Source organism: Bos indicus, chromosome 24 (assembly GCF_029378745.1).
Source record: "Bos indicus isolate NIAB-ARS_2022 breed Sahiwal x Tharparkar chromosome 24, NIAB-ARS_B.indTharparkar_mat_pri_1.0, whole genome shotgun sequence".
NCBI lineage: Eukaryota > Metazoa > Chordata > Mammalia > Artiodactyla > Bovidae > Bos > Bos indicus.
Window position 1 is genome coordinate 23,603,154 of NC_091783.1, and position 21,673 is coordinate 23,624,826.

Consider the following 21,673-nt stretch of genomic DNA (forward strand, 5'->3'; position numbering starts at 1 on the left):
AAGTTTTAAAACTGAATTTTTAATTCATTTCTTTTGAGCTGATGAAAATAGAAAGAATGCTACTGACAAAAGTAGAAATATAATCTGACTAATAATAATATATTTTTGCTGAAAGTTTAAGGAAAATTAATGTGATATATTGAGTTACAGTAATTTCAAACCAGCATTTCAGAAATTACAAAAGTATGCATATACAATAATCTGAATACATGATAGCCTAAATATAAGATATCCAGTTAAATTGAATTTTGTCTTTGTTATGACTCAGGTTGGAAATTAGGGGAGTTTTCCAGAAAGACTGGAAGCACAATTTGCCTGGACATGAGAATATGTAAATATCAAAGTTTAGTGTATTATAACGAACTTATTTTTAAGAATATATTTTAAAACATAAAGGATGTTCACATAAATGACACGAAAATTGAGGGCATGTCCAATCTAATCTAAATCCATATATTATATGTTAAGGAAGATGCTCTTCTATATTATTCCCTAAGAATACATAAAGGAGCATTTGTCTGCTGTCTCAAGCCATTGAGATAGAGTTGTCTGACTATCTCTGTATTGTGATCTGCAGCCACAAGAATGAGGGTTAAACAGGAAAGTGTCCAATGAGTACATGTTTAGAAATAAGGAAACCTGACTGGCTTTTCTTCTCAGAAATAACTTGAATTAGGGATTTCCAAATCATTTCATTCATTAAGTAAGCAGTGAAGTTAGTGTTAGTTGCTTAGTTGTGTCTAACTATTTGCAATCCCACAAACTGTAGACCACCAGGCTCCTCTGTCCATGGGATTCTCCAGGCAAGAATACTGGAGTAGATTACCATTCCCTTCTCCAGAGGATCTTTACAACCCAGAGATAGAACCTGAGTCTCCTGTATTGCAGGCAGATTCTTTATCGTTTGAGCTACAGTGAAGACCTTAAGCAGTGAAACACTGGGCCAAAATCTTTTTTTAACTTTAGAAGTGATCCAGGAGAGCGTGATCTGGCATTTGATGACCACTGAAAGTAATTGAAGGAAAGCAGTGCCAAGATTTGGAACACATAGGACTCTCTTACTGGAAAGTGTTACAGAAGTTAGTCAAAAATGGTTCAAGCAAAAGGGGATTTAGAAGCTTGGTTAGGTAACTAAAAATTCTAGCATTAGGCCAGTTCTATATGTGGTTGATCGTCTTATAGATAAACAGGATCTCTCTCAGAGATCTCTTAACTCTACTTCATCTTTATTGCTTCTGTTCTCAGACAGTTTCTCCCTCATGGTAGCAATGTGGCTGCAGCAGCTCCAGCTTTCCATTGTTCTCACTGAATATGATTGAGCTACACATTCAACCTGGAAGCAACTGCTGAGGTCAAGAGAACAGACTAGGTTGCAAGCTCAATTTAGGATTCACGGATGTGGTCATCTATGTACAGTACATGAAATAAGAGTGGAAGAGGAAAATCAGATATACTTTACTAAAAGAGGGAGGGGAGAAGGTGAATGCTGAAAGGTCAGAGGAAAACAGTGTTTGCTCTAGTGGGCTGTATTAGTTTCCTAGGGATTCCATGACAAAGTACCACAAGCTTAGTGACTTGTTTTGTTGTTTAGTCGCTCAGTCGTATCTGACTCTTTGTGCCCCCCATGGACTGCAGCACACCAGGCTTCCCTGTCCTTCACTATCTCCTGGAGTCAATGATGCCATCCAAACATCTCATCCTTTGCCGCCCACTTCTCCTCCTTCCCTCAATCTTCCCCAGCATCAAGGTCTTTTCCAATGAGTTGTCTGTTCACATCAGGTAGCCAAAGTATTGAAGCTTCAGCTTTAGCATCAGTCCTTCCAATGAATATTCAGGGTTGATTTCCTTTAGGATTGACTAGTTTGATCTCTTTGCTGTCCAAAGGACTCACAGAGAGCTCAGTGGCTTAAAACAAGTGTTTTATCTCACAACTCTAGAGGCTAGAAGGCCAAATTAAGGCATTGGAAGGGCCGTGCTCTGTCCTAAGCCTCTTGGGGAGGATCCTGCCTTGCCTCTTCCAGCTTCTGGTAGCCTTAGGCATCCTTTCGCTTCTAGCAGCCATCACTGCCTCCACTGTCACATGGCCATATTCCGTCTATGTCTACATCACTTCCATTCTTATAAGGATACCAGTTGTATTGGAATAGGGCCCACCCTAATTCCCTATGGTCTCATCTTAACTAGATTACATCTGCAAAGACCCTATTTGTAAATAAGGTCACATTTGTGGGTATTAGGGGTTAGAACTTCAGTATGTTTTTTGATGCCACAACTCAACTTGTAAAGTCTGCCCTCTGCCTTCCTTGCCAAATTCATGTCTTTCTCACTTGCAAAATACATTCATATTCTCCACTTCATCAGAAGTCTTCATACATGCCAGCATCAACTCTAAAATCTCATCTAAATATAATTAACTTAAAAAATCTCAAATCTTATAAATCATCTAAATCAAGTATGGACCATTCTGGAGCAAAATTCCTATCCATGTGTGGACCTGTGAAACCTAGAAAACAAGGCATATGCTCCCAAAATACAGTGACAGGAGAGGCACAGGATAAATATTCCCATTCCATAAGGGAGAAGTGGGAAGGAGACAAGGGATCATAGGTCCCAAGCAAACCTAAAATTCAGCAGAGTCAAGTCTATTCGATTTCAAGGCATAAGAACAGACCCAATGAAGACATAGAATATAATGTGTACCTATAAATGCAAAATATATAACTATTTCAAATGCTATTTAAATGGAAAACTTTTATAAACTATCTGAGTTTTATTTTTAAAAAGATTTGAGGTAGAGAGAATATCTGTATTAATTTATTTGCTTTAAAAAAATTATATGAGTTTTATCAGGAGACAGTTATGTATAATCTTTCTCTTTCTCTCTTGTATATAGTATAGAAAACCTCTTATACAAAATGAAATTTCATAGCAAAATGTGAAGAAATGATAAGAAATGTTATCATTTCTTCACATTGATAGATAACATTGATAGATACAGAGAATACAAATAATGGAAATATAATTTTTAAAAAAGAAGGTATATATTAGCCCTATTGACTATTGATATATGCTTTGCTTTCATGAATGTGCCAAATATATATACTCCATTATATTGTCAAATAGAGTAAGTACTTTACATATCTCCACACTCACATAGTCACAAAATCTGTTCTTTATTAAAACATCTTAATATTTTATTTTTTGCTAAAAATATTACATATAAAATAGGAATATTATATAGATTTTAAATGTTTTTTTCTGCTTTAGAGAAAAAATTCTTATAGAACTCAGTGATTCATGCATATAAACTCTGTGTATATATTCCCTGATTGAGGCCATCTGTAATTAGACACCAAGAAGTACTTCTTAATAATGAGGAAACCATTTATTAATGAGCTGCTTCTTGTAAAGTACTATTCATTAGCTCTACAGTGCTGACCAAGCTTTAAATGTATGTATTCCTTTCTAAAATCAAATTAAAATTGACCTCTCTAAAATCAAACTGAAACTGCCCTCTTTTGTTTCCTTGTTTGAAAGTGAAAGTCGCTCAGTTGTGTCTGACTTTTTGCGACCCTATGGACTGCAGCTCATCAGGCTCCTCTGTCCATGGGATTCTCCAGGAAAGAATACTGGAGTGGGTTGCTATTCCCTTCTCCAGGGGATCTTCCTGACCCAGGGATCAAACCCCGGTCTCCTGCATTGCAGGCAGATTCTTTACCCTCTGAGCCACCAGGGAAGACTTTATTTAATGTATTGCTTTTCTGTGAATATGAAAGCACTGTATAAAATCAGACAGAGACTTATTAATTATGGAGGTACCCACTGAAGGCAGATTCTGAAAAATATCTTTACACTGAAAGCAAGCACATTAACAGCCCAGCCCAGATGCACCCCTGTGCAAGGCTGAGGGGATAAACATCAGTGTTTGTTGTTGTTTAGTGACTAAGTCATGTCCAACTCTTTTGCAACTTGTTTTTTCGACTTTTTTTGTTGTTGTTGTAACCCATGACACTCATCTCTTCATTGGACTTCTCAGGCAAGAATACTGGAGTGGGTTGACCATTTTATTCCCCAGGGAATCTTCCCAACTCAGGCATCAAATCCACATCTCCTGCATTGGCAGAAATTCCTTCCCTTAATCCCTTCCTGAGCAACCCAATCAGGAGGAAGAAAGGGCCTGTGTCTCGGTCTTTGTAACCTAACAGGATCCCACATTTTTTGAATCTCAGATATGAAGTCAATATAGTAGATGCTTTTGTATCGAGTAACTCAGGAGCCTTTTTCATGAGACACAGATTAGGAACCCGGAGCTGGGCTATAGCTGTGGCCAGGGTCCAAGGCAAAGATGAATCACACTCAGTAGGTCTTATGAATATTTCCAGGAATAATTCGATTCCCCTGCATTGTAACATGTGACTTGCTTCAACAAGTCTGAAAAGCACTGCCCTGGTATTTTGAAGATAAAAAAAAATGAATCATTCTTTCTCAGTACATAAAACCAGTATATTTCAGAAGTACATTGGAAAGCTGGGAGAATGCAAATGTGTTTTATTTGGCCTGAACATTGTTGTAAAATGTTTGCATCTGAATGCTTTTCAAGGGAACGTGTACTCTGGAATTTTCCCCTGCCCACATATCTTCCCATTGCCCCATAGACAAACCTCTTCACTCACATGTGTACTTTGCCTGGTCTGTAGAGACAGTTGAGTTTGATGCCTTGTAGTATATCAAAACTTTTGATTTACCCAGTATAAGCCAAGTCTTTTATTATCCAAACATATGTGCCAATATTTTTGCCTTAAACATTAAAGCTTTACTAATCCTTTGAGAAAAATATTTAGGATGAGGAATAAGATAAAGTAAGTCACCTACATACGAACAAGTTCCATGCAGAGAATGCGTTCACTAGTCTAATTTGTTCATTAGTCCAACAAATTTAGCCTAGGTACTCAAATAACACAGTTGGCCATCTATATAGAACTGTACTGTAATAAGTTTATAATACTTTTCACACAAATAATATACAAAAACAAACACAAAAAAATAAAGGAAACACTTTTAATCTTATAGTACAGTACCTTAAAAAGTACAGTCCAGTCCAACACCTGGCATAGAGGAACACGTTTGCATCTTTGAAAGTTTGCAGTGTAAGGTTTCTATGTAGGCGACATACTGTAGTCGTTGTATGTTTTATGTATTCCAACTTACCTGAATGCAAACATACTATCTCCTCCACATTTTTCTGTGGCAGTATAGAAACGTACATTTAAAGGACAGGAAACAGGAATAAGAAAGGTATTTAAATTTTACTCTTTATATTTTAGCTTGAACTAATATGTGGTTTCACCCTTGAGAGGACACTTGCTATTTTGGAAGCAATATGTGTTATCAGTCAGAATTTGAGTATATAGATATACATCAGTCAGAATATACAAATATAAATCAAACTCAAGCTGCACAACAACAAGCTGAATTAAAAATTCTGCCCTTAACCAGATATTGAATTAAGGTTTATTTCCTTCTCAAAACCTAACTTTCTGTGTGACTTCCATGAATTACTTGAAATCAACAGCCTTGCTTGGCACAAAACATTTTGTTCAATTGCTCACTCGTGTCCGACTCTTTGCAACCCCATGGAATGCAGCACGCCAGGCCTCCCTGTCCTTCACTATCTCCCAGAGTTTGCTCAAACTCATGTTCATTGAGTCAGTGATGTCATCCGACCATCTCATCCTCTGTCATCCCCTTCTTCTCCTGCCCTCAATCTTTCCCAGCATCAGGGTCTTTTCCAATGAGTTGGCTCTTCACATCAGGTGAAAGGGAAATAATTGGACTTTTTTTTTTTTTTAACCCCTGGGCATTAGTGTCTCAGTTTTGGCTTTAAACTGAGTTGTTTGTTACTCCTGGCAAGTTCAGAGGGAAGATAAGCCTCTTGGTCTCCAAGTAGGTAGACACATTATTTATGTTTAGTCAGAGCAAAGATATGCTTAGTTTAAAAATGGGGCCAGGACCAGAGTCTCTAAACTAGAATTAGAAGACATTTATAAAGCAAACAAAAATAAATTTTTAAAAGTCACTTAAAATGAAGGATGCCTGACATTATGGATCCTGAAAGCCCACAGCTCATAAAACACTTTGAAGTATTAAAAAGAGTAAGTGAGCCCATTAAGGAAAAGGCATTCTTCAATAAGCGACCCTAAATAGGCACACATCTTAGAACGAGGTCCTCATTTTTTTTTTTTTTCAATTTATTTATTTAACCCTCCTCCCTCCCCATACCATCCCTCTGGGTCGTCCCAGTGCACCAGCCCCAGGCATCCAGCATCATGCATTGAACCTGGACTGGCATCTTGTTTCATACATGACATTTCACATGTTTCAATGCCATTCTCCCAAATCTTCCCACCCTCTCCCTCTCCCACAGAGTCCATAAGCCTTTTCTATACATCAGTGTCTCTTTTGCTGTCTCGTATACAGGGTTATCGTTACCATCTTTCTAAATTCTGTATATATGCGTTAGTATACTGTATTGGTGTTTGTCCTTCTGGCTTACTTCACTCTGTATAATAGGCTCCAGTTTCATCCACCTCATTAGAACTGATTCAAATGTATTCTTTTTAATGGCTGAGTAATACTCCATTGTGTATATGTACCACAGCTTTCTTATCCATTCATCTGCTGATGGACATCTAGGTTGTTTCCATGTCCTGGCTATTATAAACAGTGCTGCGATGAACATTGGGGTACACGTGTCTCTTTCCCTTCTGGTTTCCTCAGTGTGTATGCCCAGCAGTGGGATTGCTGGATCATAAGGCAGTTCTATTTCCAGTTTTTTAAGGAATCTCCACACTGTTCTCCATAGTGGCTGTACTAGTTTGCATTCCCACCAACAGTGTAAGAGGGTGCCCTTTTCTCCACACCCTCTCCAGCATTTATTATTTGTAGACTTTTGGATCGCAGCCATTCTGACTGGTGTGAAATGGTATCTCATAGTGGTTTTGATTTGCATTTCTCTGATAATGAGTGATGTAGAATTGAAGATGATCCCATTGTTTTTTGCTTTTTTTTCCTTTAGTGGTGGTGTTGCTAAACACCCTAACTACACAGCATTCTACTCGACAGTGCTCAAGAAGCTTTAGAAAGATTAATGCAACCTTACTTAGATGGACTCAGCAGGCAGACAGAACTGTATCTCTTTGTCCACCCAAACCACCAGGACAAAAAGGATGGAGGGCAGGACCCAGCATTTTACTGTGGCTCTGGATGAGCCGCTGGACAGGTGCTAGAATGTTCTTATATGCTGTTCACTGGTTTACACACAGCACTGTGTCCCATCGTTCCCTTTGCAAAAGCCCAGGAAAGGCAAGGGAAGAGTAAAGAAAATCATAGTTCATTTGTATAGTTTAGGGTCCTGGAAATTAAATGCCATTCATCACCTTGCTGATTTTGTACTGAAATTTAAAAAACTGCTTATCCAGCCTTCTGCATAGTGCTGGGTTAAAACAAACGGAGCAAATCCCATCAAAGAGAAGTTCTGAAGTGAAGATAAGGCTGGATTCATGGAGAAATATTCTGTGCAGTTTTATTATTTTTCACTTTGCATAAACACCCCTTCCTTAATAATTGAATGATGTTTGTACCTGAAGCTATAGTTTAGGGCAGTTGGCAAAATTTAAAAGATTAAAATTAAGTTTGAATTTTTGCCTATTAAACATCTGAAGATATACCTAAAAATGGATACATTTAGTACTGGGCATGCCAAAAAAAAGTTAATATTTAGCAGCCATTATAGTAAGTAAGTATTCATCAGGTAAACAGATTAAAAATGGAATATTTTTATTTGAAAATTTCTCAATTCTATTGTCACAGTCTTTCCCATTAAGATAAATAAGCATCAGGGCTTCCCTGTTGGCTCAGATAGTATAAAGAATTTGCCTGGGTTCGATCACTGGGTCAGGAAGATCCCCTGGAGATGGGAATGGCCATCCACTCCAATATTCTTGCCTGGAGCATCCCATGGACAGAGGAACCTGGTGGGCTGCGGTCCATGGAGTCTCAAAGAGTCTGACACGACTGAGTGACTGACATACATTATTAAAATGATATAGCCATCTTTTTTGTCTACCTTTTGTGTCTTAAATACCTAACAAAATTAACATATTGTGGAACACTGACTGGGTAAGAGCTATTTGGGCTACCAGTTTCCCTCTACCTTTTCTAGATACCCATAAAAGAGTTCCTAGCAGTGTCTGACAGAGTTAAGTCTGAAAATGATAAATCTTACGAGCAAACACATGTGTGTGTATGTTACTTAAATCATATATTACTTTTTGTCTTCTCTAGTTTAATACCTTCAGTTCCTCTAACTAAAGTGTTGAGATCTCCCGTTAACCTGTTTTTTCCTACCTGGATGTTGTTTGGCTTATGATGGTTCATAGCAGATCTCCTAGCAAGCCTTGACTGGCTCAGGCCTGAATGCCAGTTTAGCCTCCAAACTACAGTATTCCCACGTTCCCATGTTTAGATCTCAGTTCTGTACTTACCACTGTGTGAACTTGGACAAATCCCTAGGCAACCTCTATGCCTCTGTCTTTTCAATCTATAAAATGAGGTTTAATCTTATCAAATTCATTGGGATGAGTGAATCAAGATAATATCACAGTCCATGAGCACAGTTCCTGGTATATAGTAAATGCCCAATCAGTATTACCTGATAATATAATATTTCTCTCATTTTTTAAAATTATCATCATTCCTTGTTGAAGGAATAATTAAATACCAGCAGCTCAGCATTCTAGGCATTATATACTTTTATCACTGAGGCCTGTGATGGCACTAGATATCCCTATCTACTTCATCTGTATATTAGGTCTCCTATTATGTATTCCTAATATTAATCATTTTCTCTTGTTAGACTTAAATCAGTTATGATTAATTTTGAAGTGTTACCTGTTTCCCATACTAACCTGTAAATTCAATAGAAGCAGATACCCAATCTGTATCAACTGCAGTGTCTTTCACATTGTATGCACTTCATAAATATTTTAACAAATGTTTTAGCTAATTATAACTGTACAGTTCTTGCAGAGGTGCTAATGTTACATTACTTCCTCACTTTGTGTGTATAGATCATGTTTTAGATTTAAGTGTAAGGCTATACATTTAGCCCTGTTAAATTAGCCTGCAGTGAAGTTGTTCATATCCTCCTGCTATTGACTTTACCCCTTGTTCAGGATTTTCCTTCCATCCTCACATCCTGCTCCTTGTTACCACCCAAATTGTTCAGTGTTTTATCAGCATACTTATGTGTCTCAGTTCAAACAGTGAATAGCATAAAGCTTAGGGCAAAACATGTGACAATGCCTTCTAAAGACCTTTCGTCTTGTTGCACCAGTCCATTCATCAGTCTGGGATGTGGTCATTCTGTTAGATGTGAACCATTCACATGGTGCTGTCTTTTAGCAACTCCAGTTTCTTTTGTCACCTGCTTTGTTCTATGTTTAGACAATCACCACAATCTACCTTTTGGTTAGTAGTTCTTTCATAAAGTAAGTGAGATAAGTTTAGCATGAGTTGTCTCTTACCACTATTAACAAAGATTTTAAATGAACTTATAAATTAAAGATGTTTAAAGTTTAATGACACTGACATTATAATATAAACTGTTTTGTCTGCTTCCATATTTAAATTTCCTTTTTCTATCAAAGAGAACTTCAGATAGAGTTTGCCTTCTCACTTACGAAAACTGCTTTACAAGACAAGAATTTTAAATACAAAGATACACTTAATATAGCTCTCTAAATCCTAAACATGTCGCATTACTTCCAAAAGTTTTCCTACCAGCAACCTAATACATATATTACAGCGTTAAAATGTGTCTTCTGACATAGAAAATTGAATCCTTTCCTTTATCTCTGCTGCTGCTGCTAAGTCACCTCAATTGTGTCTGACTCTGTGCGACCCCATAGATGGAAGCCCACCAGGCTCCCCGTCTCTGGGATTCTTCAGGCAAGAACACTGGAGTGGGTTGCCATTTCCTTTTCCAATGCATGAAAGTGAAAGGTGAAAGCGAAGTCATTCAGTCATGTCCGACTCTTCGCGACCCCATGGACTGCAGCCTACCAGGCTCCTCTGTCCATGGGATTTTCCAGGCAAGAGTACTAGAGTGGGGTGCCATTGCCTTCTCCATCCTTTATCTCTACTTTCTTCCAAAACCCCACTAAAACAATTGCAAGTGAATATTAAAAATTTAAATCTGCATAGACTCAGGAAAGGGATGAGAAATTCATCAATTTTTTTTCCTTTTTATTGGAGTATAGTTTCAAAAACAAACAGCCTAGTTATTCACTCCACTAAGGAATCTAGAATTCTCCCAAAAATGGAGGAGTCAGAGAGGGAAAGAGATTCTGGCACTGAAATACCAGAAGCAAAGAATAGAAGAAAATGTTGAAGCAAAACAGTTCATAATCTCAGATTTAAAAAAATAAAAGGTATTTCCTTGAAATTAGAAGTGAATGCATAAAAAAGAACAATAAAATGCAACTCTTGGAATATAAAAAAATATACATGATTGTCAAAAAATATTTTAAGAATTGGAAAGCCTTTTAGGAAATTGCTCAGAAACATAAAAATTTAGGCAAATAATGGAAAATTAAATAGCTTTTTTTTTTTGAAAGATCAATTTAGGAGAGCCAACATCTGGATAATTAAAGAGAAAGTAGAAAGGAAGAAATTATCAAAAATATTTTTTCCACAAAAGTGAAGAACCTGCATTACTATGATGAAAAAGCCCATAAAGTTATCAGGACAGTAAATGCACTTATGTCAATCACATCATCATGAAAGTTTAAGAACATATGAGATAAAGAGACAAATTTGAACAGTCCAGAGAGGGAGGAAAAATAAATCATGCATAAATAATCAGAAAGCCAACAGATATTAACCAGAAAAACCATTCTCAACACTAAAACATATGGGAGCCAAACTTGTAAACTTCTGTAGAAAATTTTATATCCAGCCAAATTATCAATGAAGCATGAGGATAAACATAATTTTAAATACTTGAAGTCTATTTTATAAAGTGTAGCCTTTCTCAGAAGGTTATTGGAGAATATTCTCCAGTGGAACAAGAACATAACCCAAGGAAGAAGTTACTCCAAGGAGAGAAAATACAAAATAGGAGAGAAGAATATAATGGATGATGCTATATCCTGTAGCATCTCACAGGGCTAGGGAATCCTCTTTCCAGATTGGAATAAAGAGATAGAGAGTACAGGGGGGAATATGGGACTGATGAAACTCTTGATGGATAATATGGAAAATAGTCCAAGAAGTTTTATATTTGTGTTAGAGACTTCTGGAAAAAGTAGAAATAGTGTCTTGGAACTCAAACACCACACAAAAAAGAATTTTAACACTGAAGGAATAAAACTTCAGATACAAAAGTGTACTGATTGTCCACTAGTTGGCTCAGTAGTGAACAGAATTATGTCATTCTGGTTTCTTGCAGGTGAGAGATAACCTGTTCAAAAGAGTAACTGAAGACTATCTAGTAAAGGGACTATTTATATAGGTATGAGAAGGGCTGAGGAAATCAAGAAGAGATGGTGGAGCACCCTGGGACCAACAAGTGAGAGAAGCCTGGAGGAGCAGTGGAAGGGAACTGTTAGCACAACAAGATGGGAACCAAAGCCCTGGACAAGAGGGTGTCTGATAGGATTCAGGAACGGAGCTGCTCCCAGACTGTGGTATGGCAGGAGACAGTGCTAGGGGATAGATACCCCCGTGCTCTCCTCTAAACTCCTGTCCGGGCTTCCTGTTGATGAATCCCTAGCAGCCAGAGAGCAGGTGAACCCAACTGTTAAGTTCATGGTGGTTATACAGCCAGGAAGCAAGGTTTAAGAGTGCATCTAGAGAGGGAAGTTGAGAATATTCAGTATACCAGCAAAAACATGTGTTGTTACGATTTCTTATTGTAAGGCAAATTCTAGTCTAAGCTAAATGATGCTTTCCTGACCTTATTTAACCAAACCCTGGGAATCCTAGTCAGATGTCTTTGGATACGAGGACTGTTTCATATAAAGTGTAGAATGGATTCAGTGAGATGTCCACATAGACAGGCACACTTCCCCTATATCTTCCCATGACTGCCTCTTTATCATTCTGTTTCTTGGCTGATGGGCTTATGTATTTTTCTCAGAAAGTTTTACCCTCCTGAATACCCATCTCCAATCATTCTTTTATGTAACTCTATTTAATTTTATTTTTAATGGATACCGCTCTCTGAACTTAGTATTATAACATATATATTTTTTATTTCTTTCTCTTATCCAGTCTCTTTCCCACCTCACACCTCTATATGTCTCTGGAGGGCAGGAATCGGATGATCTATCTTCACCTGCATGCTGAATGTGTAACCCAGGGAATAGAAGGGATTCAATAGAACATTGTTTAAATAATTCACTAGGAAATAAAATGGCTGTATAAGATTTTGTCCTGGATTGTACCTATGAGATAATAAAAAGGGGCCTGTTGAATATGACCCAAGTCTCTTGCTCAGGAGACTGCAGAGACAGATGAAGGTGTCATTTATCAAAATCAAGAATTGAGGAGGTGGAGCATACTATGGCTGGAGAATTAGGAGTTGGAGGAAGATAACATGACATACATACTCAGTGGGATGCACTTGTGGGGCATGCAGTTATTTATGTCCAGTAGGTAGTTGAAAATGTGGACCTGGGAAAAGATCTTAATTATAGATTTAGAGTTAGAGGCCTTTGGTGTAAAGGGGTAGATGAACTCATAAATGGAATGAAATCTTGCAAGGAAATTATGCAGAGAAATGAGCAGGAGCATAAAAATGGAAGGGAAAAAGAAGCTGAGCTATACTGTTGCTGCCAAAATTTATTGTGAAGTAGGGTAAAGTAATCCAATATTGTAAGGAAAATGTTACCACTACTTTTCAATATGTTCAGGAACACTAATGGGTTTAATTGTGTGTATTTTTGAGAAGTTAGAGAATTCCTAAAAATTACCGACTCCTTGAATAATTAGTTTTTCATACTAGATGGAAAAAAAAATTAGAAACTTTATATTTGAAGAAATATGTCAACAATTGTATTTCTCTTCTTCCTGTATACCCTCCACCCACAGTCAACATAGTATATCAGATCTCTGTATTTGTATAACACTGTACTTGGTAAATCAAAAGCAGTATTATCAAGGAAAGGAAAGTTAACAAAAAAATATTTTACTTACTTGTACACATAACACCAGTATGTAGTCAGACATCAGTGATGTGTTTTTAATTCATCCCTAGATTATTTTTAGATCATTTCGTATTGTCTCATACATGTTTCCTTTAAAATTTAATTTCACATTAAAAGCATTATCACTCAGTATTGTAGGCATCACCACTTTGATGGCTTTCTCATTACCTTAGTTTGACTATTTCGTTATGAATATACTTGAAATATCAAAATGGATAGGTAATTCTTACACCCAGTTTAAATTAAATTATAATAACCTGTAAGCTTTTATTCCAGTATGTTTGGAAATTAAGATCTCAATTATATGGCTCATTCAAGATATACAATTCAGATGGAATTATGTTTACTATCTGATTGAACATAATGTTCTTCAGTAGTAGCTGTAAAGGTATCTATTATGTAGATGACATTCAGAAGGGATTTTTCTTTGTTCTGCTCATTCGACCATGCTAGCACACCTGTTTCTAATTTTGAAACCACCTATGACTACCTCCCAACATCAGTGTTGAAATAACATCATTAGTCAAGTTTTTCTATTTACTCAAAAAGAAATATGAAAAAAATGAAAAATTTCTGCCAAGGCCAAGAGTTTTTTTTTAAAAAAGCTTTCATTGTATTTTTCAAATCTCTTTTTCCCGTTGAGCCTAATTTTCTTAATCCAGTAGTAATACCTCCCACAACTATACTTAAAAGATTTAGGGTAAAAAAAAAAAAAAAAGATTTAGGGTAACTGACATCTGGGATAAATAAATTGTATCTGAGAGATCATTTTTTAAGTACTTTGGTCTGAGATTTGTTGGTTTATGTTTATATAGCTGTTTGTGACAGTTAAAACCATAGTTTTAACATAAGTTGGAGCCTAACCTTGTACTTTGGGAAAACTTATAGTCACAGAAATGAAAAGAAAGCCAGTTTGTTTCTCTTGTTATCTTTTAAAATGACATGTTACTTTTCATTTGATCTAAAATGTTACAATCAAAAACAGCATTAAAACTCATGAGTTTATTTTAGCATTAAGCAATAATATATATTTCTAGGCTCCTCTGTCCATGGGATTTCCCAGACAAGAATCTACTATTAGATGTGGACAAAATAAAAACATAATCATCTTATCAGACTAAAATTAAGTACCAGAATCTAGTTAAATCCTTTTAAAAACATGCTTTATGTTTCAAATTTGATCACACCATCGATAAAACAAGCACCTCTCCAAGCTGCTTGACAACATACTCTAGTTAGCCATTATGCAGATATTAGCCTTAATCTTCTGATATCACCATGCTAATATGATTCTTGCTGCTAAGTCGCTTCAGTCGTGTCCGACTCTGTGCAACCCCATAGACAGCAGCCCACCAGGCTCCCCTGTCCCTGGGATTCTCCCGGCAAGAATACTGGAGTGGGTTGCCATTTCCTTCTCCAATGCATGAAAGTGAAAAGTCAAAATGAAGTCGCTCAGTCGTGTCCGACTCTTAGCGACCCCATGAACTGCAGCCTGCCAGGCTTCTCCGTCCATGGGATTTTCCAGGCAAGAGTACTGGAGTGGGGTGCCATTGCCTTCTCCAGTATGATTCTTATGTAGTAGCTAATGGTTAACTGCTCTAAAAAAAAGTCTTATTGACCTCCATTGTGCTTCTCAAAGTCTAATTGCTAAAAATATTTATTCTGAATGGAATAGGAAATGGCAACCCACTCCAGTATTCTTTTCCTGGAGGATTCCATGGACAGATAAGTCTGGCAGGCTATATATAGTCTATGGGGCCGCAAAGAGTTGGACACACGACTGAGCATGTACACTCGCACACACACACACACATTTGTTCTGAATTTTTATCAAAACTGTAGTGTTTTTTGTTATGAATTTTTATTTCATCTGAAATATTTTTATAGCTAAGGATTCTAGCATAGCTATAGGGTTTAGAATCTTGTTTTGGAGAAATTTCTAATTTTTTGAATTGTTTTGGTATTTTTTTAGACCTTATCTTCAGTGGGATGTTTGGTTCAAGGTCTTTGATCTCTAGCAATCTGAGAACTAAAGAACTAATTTATATATTCAAAGTCTTTATTCTCTTCTAGGATATCTTTTACTTTCTAGTTGCTTTGCATGCATTTTTCATAAAGATAATTGTATACAGTAGCAGAGATACAAGAATTTCAGATAAATAGGCCCAACTTATTTTGTTTGAAGGTGTCTAGGAGATATGCTTGTGTGCTAAGTTGCTTCAGTCCTGTCTGACTCTTTGTGACCCTATGGGCTGTAGCCCACCAGGCTCCTCTGTCCATGGGATTCTCCAGGCAAGAATACTGGAGTGGGTCACCATGCCCTTGTCCAGGGGATCTACCCGACCCAAGGATCAAACCCTCATCTTTTATGTTTCCCACATTGGCAGGTAGATTCTTTCCTTTACCACTAGCACCACCCGGGAAGCCCCGTCTAGGGGATAGACTAGAAATTTAGAGAGAAAATACTTTGTCAATCTGGAATTTAGATGAGTAAGGAAAATACCATCCTTTTTCTTTCTATGAAAGGCATACCTAAGTCTGCTTTACCTACATAAAACTTTTTGATTTCACACAAAGTTTTTTATAAAGTACTAAAAAGCAAATTTTATGTTGTCATCCATCATTAGATATATATGTAAAATTTTTGGAAAAAAGATTAAAAATTCATGACAGACCATCATCAGAGACTATAACACAGACAGTAGTTACAGGTAAGAAACTTTCTATATATCAGTGCACATATGGGGCAAGTTAGGTAACTCAGACTATTACACTGGTAAGATTTATTTTTTCAGCTTAAACTATGACCAGAGTACAGAATGCATGAGGAGAAGTGACAAAGGATGTGGCTGGAAAGATTGTTCTCAAACTCTGAAAGTCTTTAGATGCCAGGAGCTTTGAGGTTTGTTCTATAGGAAATAAGAAATCTCAGGAGATTTTAAAGAGAAATCAACATGATAAGTGATTTTTAAAAGATACATTTGAGAAGATGTAGACAAGAAGTGAAGGGGCAAACACTGGTCAGAAGGTTATCACAGTAGCCCAAAGGAGGGATTGCATGAGCAATGAGTGCTTCTCAGATGTGTGCCAATGAGGCTCATTTCCAAGATGAAGTTGAGAGGGCTTGGGTATTATTTGACTGACAGAAACCTGTGTAAGAGAAGAAAAAAATCTTGGCATGGTGTAGTAAATAGAACACGAAACATTGGTAATAGAATAGGTGTTATTTTGTTTTTTAATTAAAAATTTTTGCAAGGGGTCTCTGGAGGGAAGAGAAAATAAATTAATTTCAAAGTATTAAAAGGATGTAATTGAGTACTAAGAAATTCAGGCACAAACCTAAGAGGGAAGGCAGAAATTGGAAGTGAGAATTTAAGAGTAACAGTTACATTACATAGGGTAATACCAGAAATCACGTCTGCCATAGAATCACCAGAGTATTGTAACTCTCTTACCAAAAGGGAATATTGTATTAAAGAAGGTTTAGAAAAAAATGATTTAAGGAAGCTGTTATTTAAATAGAAAAAGCCCAATTGCAAATAAAAGGATTTTGTAAAAAATGTTTTGAATTGTTCTACGTGTAGATTGTTAAAAATAACTAAAGATGAACATTGAGGTGAAACCAAGATACCATGACTAAAATAAAATCTTTCTTATTCATAAACTTTATCACAATTTAATGTGAAATATACCAGTTTGGTACTGCTTGGTTAAAAATGAAAGAATTTTCTGAGGTGAAAAATATTATGCTATACATATGAAAACGAATGACCAAAACAGTTATATCTGCAATCAGATTATATGACCTCAAAGGAATATTACTTTTAAATTTTTATTTTGATCATATTAACAACAGAAGTCAAAATTTAAGTATTAGAAACCTATAGAAAAAAGACATCTATTTTTTTAATTTGATTTTTTTCATTTGTAACTAAATAGCATAGTGTCACATTTAAGATTGCAATTTAAAAGTGTTAATTCTCAACCCTTGTTTGTAATTATAAAATGTTATGACCATCAGGAAGAATTTGAGAGTAGATAGGTTTGTGGTGGTAGTAGGTTACTTCTTGCCAGCCATGTATCTTTGTATATCAGGTTAAGGATTGTATTTTTTCTGTATTTTTCTTTAAGTCAATAGTTCTCAAGCATTTATTGTTCATAAAATTATGTCTGTGTGTTTTTTTGTGTGTGTGTGTGTGTGTATGTAAATATTACCATAGTTTATTAACATAACCTGTCTAGGAACACTTTGTTAAAACTCTTCATGAAAGCTCTCCTGCTATGACTTTGGTTTCTCAAGTTGGAAACAAAATCTATCTTCTCTGTTATTTCAGATCTTATCATTATAATATTTAGATTTTGTCAAAATATATCTTCCACTGTTACCTTTCCTAGTGGGTTTGGCAGCATCTTTGCAAAGAGCCGTCTTCTCAGTCTTCTGTGTTGGCATCTTGATCATTTGTATGGCCAAGGGGAGATGGTGTGGATGCTGTTAACTATATGAAAGGAGTTCCTGCCTGAGTGTCGTTATATACGTAAGTGAGTGTGTGTGTATGTGTGTTTTGGTAGCATCAGAAATCGCTTCTTATCATCGTAAGTAGTAAGCACATTTACATTAAGTGCAGACTGTTTTTCCTTAGCAAGAAAGCAATATAAATTAGAGTTCTGGTTCTCTCAGATCTTTTATGAATTTCACTGCAAATTCTTATCCACATGTGCTTAGTTCTGAAACACTTGCTATGAAGTGGAAGAAGAGACACTTTTAGAAGGTAGAGAGGTTTTCCAGCAGTTTATACATGAAATAAATTGCACTCCCTCACGTCATCCATAATTGAAGAGCAAAGAAAATTTAGAGCAGTAACTTAAGTAAAAATGCTATCATACAGACTACAAAGACCTTGTAAAGACAGGAGAAATCAAGTAACGATCTTAAAGGAAGTTCAAGTAAATTGATGCCTAAATGATATACATATTCTGCAGTGATAAACTTGTTTGCGGTCTATGCAATTTTTTTTTACCTTAAAAAAGCTCATTGCTTGTACCTAGATCATCTCAATGATGAACTAAAAGTATAATTTCATGTTGATGCAAAATGCCTTTCATCTCCAATTGCTATAATAATGTAAGATAAAGGAAAACAGAAGAAAAATATTACTGAATCAAGCAAAAAACTTTTTGCCATTTGCTGATAATATTTATAGGCAGAGAAAAGTTAATGAAAATATGCAGCATATTTAACAGATAGTAGAGAGTATAAAATGTAAGAAAAATTTAAGTTCTTGGGAGATATAAATACAATGTTTTTGAAACCTATTGTCAAAAGTTGAGTAGAATCAGGCAAATTTAATTAAAAAAAACATGTCTGTATAAGATACATGTGTAAAGGATTCCTTTGGCATTTGAAGTGAGTTAGGAATTCAATCTATATTGTCCACATACCAGATCAGTTTCAGCTAACTCAAGTTTGTCCTGTCCAGTTTCTATAGATAAAGTATAAAGGATACGGGCCAATCTTCCCAAACAGTGTGTGAATGAGAAGGTCATGAGCAAGCAATGCCTACACTTCTAAATAATTTCCAGTCTTACCATCTATCTATAAGTAACCATCTGTCCTAGTCTAAGCCCAGTTTTTCAAATTTGAATTGCATACTTATATACATAAAGCAGATATTTATTGATAAGACCAGACCCTAATTATAGAAGTCACCATAGCTGTTTCATCTGTTGTATATTTTTAATCAAAAGAAATCTGAATCAAAACAATTCTGCATTGTCTCGTACAATGCTGGCAATGCTGGTGGTCATTTCATCATGTTGATGCATCATTTTTATGGAATTTTTAAGAAAATTTGAACTATGTCCTATAAAATCTGGCACAGGATTTTTCAGGTTTCTGATGAATAAAATGTGTTTTATTGCCTAGATATTCAGTCTTGTAGGATATTAATATATTCCTCTTTTGAAAATAATCTTCAGAGCAACCTAGGGGGCAAGCTGTCAGGTTTGAAAACTTCAGGAGCTAATGATTATTAAAAGTTGCTTATAAAGATAAAATGTGACTCCAGGGGATATTTATTTTTTATGTCATTAAAATCTATGCTTCTTTGAAACCAATAATAGTAATCACTCATGTGAAAAACATGAATTAACTTTATATTAAACTTTTGCCCATGTGTTCCCCATCCTGAACCCATGGGGGGAACACATGTATACCTGTGGCAGATTCATTTTGATATTTGGCAAAACTAATACAATTTTGTAAAGTTTAAAAAGAAAAAAAAATAAACTTTTGCCCAAAATACACTGCTGAACAGATTCAATTGGGATTTTGATACTTTATATTTCTTAACATATAGTGGACTACCAAAACATTAATAGCGAAAATCTGTGTTTGGATACAGATGACTCCCTACAAGGCCTATTTTGATTATTCGTGGAATTAATTATCTGCCTGCTCAGTGCAGTTTCTGTGGTTTGGAATAACAGTTAATATTGAAAAGGCTGAGGCACATTTAAAAAGTAGCATGTTTAATAATTCAAACTAATTCCATCACACAAAGAATCAGAGAGAAAATATTGTGGGAGGCAATGCCTTCTTCCTTCTCCCTTTCTAGTCATCTTTAAGAAACTCTTCTCCAATAGGTGTATTTTATTGTCATTTTCCAAACCCAGAAAAATAAATTAGGAATGTATCATAGGAGCCACTAATTTTTTTAAACTAGAAACTCCAGTTTTATCGCGTTGACCAACCTGTTTTCAAACAGGAAACTAGGAAGTTACTCTAATGGTGGAATTGTTTGAGGCTAGCTTCTTCTCAGTTAAAGTGAAAGTCGCTCAGTCATGTCTGACTCTTTACGACCCCATGGACTGTACAGTCTGTGGAATTCTCCAGGCCGGAATACTGGATTTGGCAGCCATTCCCTTCTCCAGGGGAATCTTCCCAACCCAAGGATCAAACCCAGGTCTCCTACATTGCAGACCTATTCTTTGCCAGCTGAGCCACCAGGGAAGCCCAGCCTCTTCTCTAGAACCAAAGTTGCTTTGAAGTATAGAATATTTTGCCTTCTTTCAAAGTTGCAATGGCTACATATCTCTACAGAAAAAATACTGCACAGCCCAATGGTTTTCACTCTCCCAACAATTTCCAGTATTGTCAGCCATATGCACATTTTCATGCAAGGGATTCCCCAGGACCATTCCCCGAATTCTACATGACTGAATCACCTAATGAACAACTCCTGACCTCCCCTTCTCCCAGGCCCTTGCAACCACCATTCTACTCTGTTTCTGTGTGCTTGGCTAATTTACCTAAAATAAGGGGAATTATGCAATGTTTATCTTTTGGTGATTGGCTTATTTCACTTAGCATTATATCCTCAAGATTCATTCATGTGGTAGGCTATGACAGGGTTTTCTTCTTTTCTTGAGACTGAATAATATTGCATTGTATTTATATACCACAATTTTTAGCTCTTCATCTGTCAGTGGACATTGAGGCTACTTCCTTCTCTTGGCTATTGTGAACAACTCTCTTCATGTAATTTTAAATTCAGTTGGAAATTGTAAATTGCTCCATCTCCAATCTGTCTCACATTGTTACATTGCTTTCCTTTTTTTAGTTTTCAGCAAAGTTGTTGAAAATGTGCATATGTACTGATTTAATGTTGACTGTATTTTTCTTGTTCAGTGCAGACACATAGATAACAATAAGATAGTCCTGTTCAAGATGAAATAGTGTGGTGATTTGATAAATAATGAACTGCTATTGTCATTGCAGGATGAATCTGCTCCAACAGACAAACAATGTAAACCGGAGGCAGCCCAGGGCACTTACTCAACCTCAGCTGTTTCAGGCTCCCAGGAGGTGTTGTACATCAACGGAAATGGGACCTACAGTTACCATAGTTACAGAGGGCTCGGAGGGGGACTGCTAAATCTGAATGATGCATCTAGTAGTGGTGAGTCTTTATTACATATTATGTTTTTCTGTCAATTTGTGGGTATTAAATTCCCTAAACTTGAGAGAAAAAAATGGAATGAAATGTTATAAGCAATAGTCAGTGCCAGTCTGCTGAAAACAAGACCATTTAACACATAATGTCCACCTGCCTACAAGGACATCTCCCTATTCTGTTGCTGTTTCTATATATATGTAGCAGCACTATTAAGCAACTGAACAATTGCTGTTTTAAACTCAAAAATCTCAACTAGAGAAATAGCAATTTTTTTAACCAAATAGTCACACATTCTTTCTGTGAAGCTGTAATGTACTACTTGTCAAAAGTAATGACACATTTTCTCAATGTTCAAAGAGGTTTTTAATTTGGAAAATTTGAGGTACCAGGAACTTTATTGATTTGTTGAAACATACGCAGTTGTTTTAAGTAAGAAGATACAAACTGAAA

At 36.2% G+C, this 21,673-nt stretch overlaps 1 protein-coding gene across 8 annotated transcripts in view; it reads left to right on the top strand.

Moving 5' to 3' along the window:
- Positions 1-21,673, top strand: part of NOL4 (nucleolar protein 4) — a 464,847-nt gene that overhangs the window by 369,101 nt on the left and 74,073 nt on the right. For all 8 annotated transcript variants that reach the window (XM_070778763.1, XM_019986452.2, XM_070778758.1 and 5 more), the window contains one exon: positions 21,046-21,226. In XM_070778763.1, coding sequence (XP_070634864.1) covers positions 21,046-21,226 — 181 coding nt within the window. The remainder of the gene's footprint in view (positions 1-21,045; positions 21,227-21,673) is intronic.